The sequence below is a fragment of the Hemibagrus wyckioides genome, linkage group LG08, assembly GCF_019097595.1.
Source record: "Hemibagrus wyckioides isolate EC202008001 linkage group LG08, SWU_Hwy_1.0, whole genome shotgun sequence".
Lineage (NCBI taxonomy): Eukaryota > Metazoa > Chordata > Actinopteri > Siluriformes > Bagridae > Hemibagrus > Hemibagrus wyckioides.
This window is the reverse complement of record NC_080717.1, coordinates 25,454,376-25,461,490: the sequence shown is the minus strand read 5'-3', so window position 1 is coordinate 25,461,490 and position 7,115 is coordinate 25,454,376. Positions and strand designations below refer to the sequence as shown.

At 41.9% G+C, this 7,115-nt stretch overlaps 1 protein-coding gene across 1 annotated transcript; it reads right to left on the bottom strand.

Annotated features, from left to right (window-relative positions):
- Positions 1 to 1,027: 1,027 nt before the first annotated feature.
- On the bottom strand, positions 1,028 to 6,497 carry LOC131357374 (carboxypeptidase A1-like). The gene is made up of 11 exons (XM_058396323.1): positions 6,358 to 6,497; positions 5,135 to 5,216; positions 4,916 to 5,050; positions 4,719 to 4,820; positions 4,505 to 4,606; positions 3,670 to 3,771; positions 3,320 to 3,430; positions 2,933 to 3,023; positions 2,656 to 2,855; positions 2,495 to 2,579; positions 1,028 to 1,276 (listed from the first exon to the last, which is right to left on the bottom strand). Exons 1-11 carry the CDS (start codon positions 6,483 to 6,485, stop codon positions 1,089 to 1,091), a joined length of 1,326 nt encoding a protein of 441 aa, XP_058252306.1. The 5' UTR covers positions 6,486 to 6,497; the 3' UTR covers positions 1,028 to 1,088.
- Positions 6,498 to 7,115: the final 618 nt, after the last annotated feature.

Here is a 7,115-nt window from a genome sequence, read left to right as displayed (position 1 = left end):
CACACACACACCCTCTGATCCTCGCTCTGCGTCGCTGCGGTCTGCGGGTTGAAGAACGCACTGAAGGACAGGGAGGAGCCGAAGTCTGCCGCCGTTTTCATATGAAATTTAAAGGGGACTGAGGCGATCACCAATTTGTGTACAGTTTATGGACAATCGCAGAATTTTTATGGGGGCTGAGTAGAAATGTTAGGGGGGATAAAGCCCCCCTAAAAATGGCCTAGCGACGCCCATGCCGCACATGATTTCCATGCGGCGAACCCTGGCGTAGAGAATAGAGATGAAGCGGTTCACGTGGGTCATCTGTTCTGAAAGCATCATCTGTGAGTGCTTGTGTTATAACCCCACGCTATCTTTTGTGGTATAATTTCAGTAGCCATGTCTCTGAAAAAGGGGAAATCAGGCATCATTGTTGCCAAGAGGAAAGTTGTGAGATCAACCATTGAGTTGAAACAGATTAATTCGTTTTACATTATTGCCTATGGGGAAAAATAATTCGGTTTTCGACCAAATCGGTATTCAACCAGACTTTTGGAACGAATTAAGGTCGAACACCGAGGTACCACTGTACTAATAATATAACAGGATCAGTTCTCGGCCACCTTTATTTCGACAGAGTATCACTTAGAGGAAAAGAGGTTGGAGAGGACCCCTGCTTAAAACAAATGAAACAATAGCAGGAGACCCCTGTTTGCAATCAAGTTATCTTCTATAAAAAAAAGAATTAAAAAAAAGAGAAAATTTTCTAAAATGAAATATACACAACGTTTCTTATATTTATAGATTTGCTTAGAATGAATGCAGAGTGTTTGAGAAATATTCCGATGGAGTCTGGATTCTGAAGAGTAATGATGAAGTTTTCCAGTGTTGATGCTGGAACATGATCGAGAAGTGCTTCGTTTTACACTGCTGACCGTTTTTAAAAAAAATAAAAACCTGTCTCTTATAAAATCCTGCATGATTTAATTGTAGACCATGTTTAATTGTGTACCATGTTTCATATTCTATAAGAAATACAGCAGCATAGTCTTATTGTAAATGATTCTTTATTATCACACATTACATCCTGTTTCAGAGTCTCTGCGGGTTTAGTACGGGTTGTTCTTGGCGTGCTCCATGATGACCATGAGAGCCAGCCACGTCTCCTGAGCGGTCGGGATGATCTGATCTGCAGGAAGCACGAATCCGTAACGCCCGGTGTCTCTCAGCTCGAAGGTGTAGGAGTACTTGAAGCCCTGATCGTAGGCCCAGTCTGTGGTCACTCCGCTTGCCTGATCTGGAAGAATTGATTCACAGATGGTTTCAACTGGAGTACTAATCTCCTACCTTGAAGTACTTAACCCTTAAGCTTACTTTTATCCATGATCCATGACAGTGAATACTAGTTACAGTGAAGTACTAATCCCTTACACCGAGTATAAGTCACCGTGTAGAACAAATCCCTCACAGTGAGTGTTAATAACTATAGTCAGTGGTGATACAAATCTCTTACACAGATTATTAGTCACAAAAAAAATAAATCCCTTACAATAATAAGGTGTATTAACAGAGAAGTACTAATCCCTTACACTGGGTATTAGTCATCACAGTTAATATTAGTAACCATGGAGAACTAATCCCTTACACTGAGTTTTAGAAACCATAGAGAGCTAATCCCTTACAGTGAATATTAGTAACCATGGAGAACTAACCCCTTACACTGTATATTAGTCACCACAGAGAACTAATCCCTTACACCAAGTATTAACAACCATAGTCAGTGGGGGTAGAAATCTCTTATGCAGATTATTAGTCACCATATTCCCTTACGCTAATAAGGTGTAGTAATAGAGGAGTACTAATCCCTTACACTGAATATTCATCACCATAGAGATCTAATCCCTCACACCGAGTGTTGGTTACTGCGGAGTACTAATCCTATTCTGAATACTGGTTACAGGAGAGCCTTACTCCCTTACACTGAGTACTATATTCACCATGGAAGGCTAATCCTTTACACTGTGTAGTAGTAGCACTGAGTACTAATCCCTTAGACTGAATATCAGTCACCTTGGAGAAAAAGCTGTTACACTGAGTATTAGTAACCATGAAGAATTCCTTACGTTTAGATTTAATTATGGGATGTACTAATCACTTACACTGAGTGTTAGTCACCATACAGATCTAATCCTGCTTAGTTACTGATCCTGTGCTCAATACTATTTACAGTAGCACCTTAATCTTGTATTCGGTGTGGAGTACTAACCCCCTTCACTGAGAATTAGTTGTGTTGGGGTTTTAAACCCTTACATTAATCACCATGGAGTACTTATCCCACACACCAAGTGCTAGTCACCATGGAGAGAATCCATCTCCTATATTGAGTATTATTGACCACGGAGCACTAATCTGCTACTCTGTCATCATGGAGCACTAATCCCCTATTCTTCCTATAGTGTTTAATTCCTGACCAATTATTGATCAACAATCTTGAAGACTGTATAATTGTACTTACAGATGGTGTCAAAGGTGCTCCCGTAAGTGTATTTAGTGCCATACAGACTCTCCAGTTCAGTGGCAGCTTTGAAAGCAAGCTCATCCTGCCAATCCAGAGTGGAAAGAATTTAGCTCTGAACATCTAAACATTGTGTATTGGAATTCCCCCCCAAATCTCACCAGCTCTGCTTCATCCACGCAAGGCTCACTGGTGTCGCCGTAGGGGTACAGCATCATCTGAGAGTAGCTATGGATGGTCAAGAAGGCCTTGAGATTGCCGTGAGATGTGGTGAAATCCACGATGGACCTGACCTCAGGCTCAGAGAAGGCACCTGGCCCACGGTACGTCTCAGAGCAAGGGTTATTACTGGATCCAGCACCTGATGGGTCAAAGCGGTCATCTCAGACACCGTGATCTACTGCATGATCTGGTTACAGGGTAAGAATGACACCGTACCTCCATATCCTGTACCCCAGTTCCTGTTAGGGTCGACACCGACACACGAGGAACCGGAGTTTATCCTCCTCGTCTTGCGCCACATGCGGTTCTAAAGACAGGGTGGAGAAAGATCTCGTTATGATTGTGGAGAAGTTTGAATTAGATCTCACTCCAGCAGAGTTAAAATTGTAAAGAACCCTGGGGTAAAAAGCTGTGCTTCATAACCCTGCTTCTTAAAAACACATGTGAAATGTTCCTCTACCCCGGGTTTAGAACCATCAGAACCCATGGGTTAGGCTCAGTCTCTGGTTATCCAGGGTCTCTGTATCTATCTCATTTTAACTCCTGATCATTACAGTATTTGTTATATATTCAGTGTGTTTTGGAAGTGGCTTTAACCCTCACACTGGTGTGGGTATATTCGTATCCATCAGGGTTGGTAACAAGCTCCAGGAAAATGTCAAACTTGTCAAGGATGGCGGTAAGAGCAGGGTCACTTCCGTAATCTGTCACAATCTGCACAAAGAGACATGGAGTAAGTAAGTTAAGTAGCCTTTATTTGTCACATATACATTACTGCACAGTAAAATTCTATCTTCAGGCTGGGGTCAGAGCGCAGGGTCAGCCATGATGCAGCTGTTCTTCCGATCAACATTTTCATCCCATTTTGTATTCAGTTTGTGAAAAAAACCCAAAACAAAACGAAAAATCTTTTCTCCAGGATAGATTTGTTGAAGGAATTGAAAGATTTATACCTTCTTAGCGAACCAGGTTCCACTTGCCGGTGTGATCCACTCTCTGGCATGGATCCCAGTGTCGATCCAGATCCCTGGGCGCTTCGTATCACCGGTGCTAAACTATACATGAGGGAAGAATGTTAAGTAGACTTTTTTTGTGACATAGAAATTCTTTTTTCACATATCCTATCCATGGAGGGTTGGGGGTCAGAGCACAGGTTCAGACATGATGCAATGCCCCTAGAGCAGGGTGGGGGGTTGGGGGCTTGAATCCCAACCTTCCGATCAACAATCCAGAGCCTTAACCACTTTAGCTGCCATCACTGACACGAAATGGAAAAAAAAGAAACTATAAAGTAAACTTACATGATGAAGGAAAAGAAAAGAAACGAAGATTGAGGGACAGAGTAGCATCTGTTTTGATCGGAATTTTAGTGCTAAAGGTGCAGTTTGTCATTCATTAAAAATTTGATCAGACGTTGAATTCTGGATTCTGGTTGGTCGGAAGGTGAAGAATGGTCTATCACAGCAGCTCCAACAGTAGCGGATATTAACACGCTGGTTCTACATAACCTATATGTAACCTATATATAACCTAGCATCGTAAAACAAGGACGTATGTGACGGAAGTTCAATATGAATAGATTACAAAAACATGTGTAATCACTGATAGGGAGAAGTTTCGAAGGAGTCTCCAGTGTCAGCACTCGTGTAGCTAGCAAAAAGTCTTTGCTTTAAGGTTTCTATCTTCTCCTAGTGAGGGAAAGACTGTTTATAGCTGCTATAATGTGACTTAGAACAGGAGCTAAATATTAAAAGTAACTATAAACAGGTAAAAAAATACGTGACCAACCTTCAGAACGTTTAACGGACGGCCCTCGTAACTCTGTCCAATCACGATCTTGCTAACCAGTTTAGGGTTCTCCTGCACCAGCATGTCCATGAAGCTGTTGATCTGAAAAAGTCATGATAAAGATTAATCTCTCTTACCCTTTCTCCTCCCTCTCTCTCTCTCTCTCTCTCTCTCCATCACTATTCAAAATAATTTCTGCTAGTCTATGTCAAACCTCGCTCAGCGTGTGGTAGTTAGCGTAGTCGTAGTCATCGGTGGTTCTGGGCTGAAAAACACGAGCTCTTGTCATCATACGCTGCTCCTCATCCAGAAGATCCTGGAGGTCAAAGAAGATCAATTAAAGGTTTTAGAAAACTATAAAGGATTGCGAAAAAGATTTCTGTCCATGTCGTGATTATATAGTAACTCTACCTGAAGATCCTGGATCATGACCTCATAGTGGATCTCATGGTAGCCCAGGAACGCCCTGACGGCTTGCAGGCTGTGGAAAGGAACACGGACATCGACAGGGAGAGACACGTCGACGGGATCCATCCAGAAATCCATCTACACACACACACACAGATACACACTGACCATCAACCAGGACAGAGCGCTTCCTGAAGAAGAAACAGCGGAATGGACTTTCACCTGCAGATGTTCCTGCTCAGACAGTTCCTTCAGGAGCCTGATCTCTACCTCATCCTTTACAGTGATCCGAAGGACCTGGTGTCTGTTAAAGGTTCAGGAGAATTAGATCTTAACTACGTTACATATTTACATATCAGTGTGCTGATGACAAACAACGAAAAATTCGTACTACACTAAATTCACAACACAAAGCTTTCTTTCTTCCACTTTAAATGTTTACATTTCTTCTTTCATTCATTCATTCTTTCTGAATCTCTAAATTTCTATTTTATAAAATTACCTTCTACTTTCCTTCCTGCAAATCTTTCTTCCTGTCTGCCTTCTTTTCTTTCTTTCTTTCTTTCTTTCTTTCTTTCTTTCTTTCTTTCTTTCTTTCTTTCTTTCTTTCTTTCTTTCTTTCTTTCTTTCTTCCTTCCTTCCTTCCTTCCTTCCTTCCTTCCTTCCTTCCTTCCTTGCTCGCAACCTTAAGGTAACCATGGATAATCAACTGTCCTTTTCCTCCCATGTTGCTAATGTCACACGATCATGTCGGCTTCTTCTGTATAACATCAGAAGGATTCAACCATTTTTATCCACCCAGGCTGCTCAGGTGCTGGTTCAGTCTCTGGTCATTTTGAGACAGGACTACTGTATCTCTTTACTGGCAGGTCTTCCACTGAATGCAATTCGTCCGCTGCAAATGATCCAAAATGCAGCTGTGTGACTTCCTACCTAAGTTCCTACCTCCACTGGCTTCCTGTAGCTGCATCAGATTCAAAACACTGATGCTTGCCTAGAAAGCCAAGAATGGACCAGCACCATCTTACCTCAAAGCTCTTATTACCTCTCACACTGCACCTCGCTTCCTCAGATCTGCAAGCACTGCTCCACTGCTTCCATCATCTCTCGGTAAGAGGTAGGTATTCATCTAGTCTCTGTTCTGTTCCGGCACCGAGGTGATGGAATGAACTTCCCCTAGATGTCCAAACAGCTGATGGTCTTCAAACGCCAGATGAAGACCTACCTCTTCCTGAAACACTTGAACTAGCTCTTATTTTTCCCTCTTTATTTTATGTATTGTTTTTATAAAAAAACCTGATTGTATGATGTGACCTATTGACCCAGTGTTACTGTATTCATTGATAGAGACTTTAAAGCACTTTTGTACCTCGCTCTGGATAAGAGCGTCTGCTAAATGCCAGAAATGTAAATATGAAATGTTACCAAACGAGTCTTACACTCACCCCTCGAACGTCTCCTTGCAGAAAGCAGCAGCTACAAGCAGAGCCGCCAAGACGGTGAGTCCTCTCATGTTGCTTTGGTGAACAGATCCATGCTGCGCTGCTGCTTTATATTTCTGCTCTGGCATCATGACCTTGGGGTCGACCTGCCAATCTGTCCTCCTGCTTCATTTCCCACATCATCCTGCGTGAGATTCCCAGCAGCAGCATTTCGGATTGATTGTAAATGTTTTGGTATTAAAATATAACCAGGATTATTAACAGAAATCTTTCACGTTCTTATGTGCCGTATGTATTTCCGTGCATTATTTGTGTATTTATTTTTTCCTAGTGATTTTTTTTCTCTTGTGGTAAAATGTCACCAGGGAAATCATTTCTAAATATACAGCCAGGTTTTATTGATTCAGCGCGCGAGGGGAAAAGGTCACGTTCAGATAAGGCTGGGAAACACACCCAGTGCTCTTCGCTCCTGTTTGACTAGTGGATAAAGTTCACACACGGGAGACCGTGTGTTTCGCTTCAGCTCGTTTTATTAATAAACCTGAAATATTTATCCTCTTCCATGCTTACATGAGAATCTGGAGGTAATAAATGTTTTTTGGGAACACTCACGATTTTATACAGGAACTGAGAATGTAATGTTATCATAGTTAGATGGTATCTAAAGCTGGAAAATGGATTTTTCTTGAATTTCTTGCACCTCTTGAGGGGTTTTAGATGAAAATGTGCCTTTTTACCTAGCGAGGCATAGACAGGATATT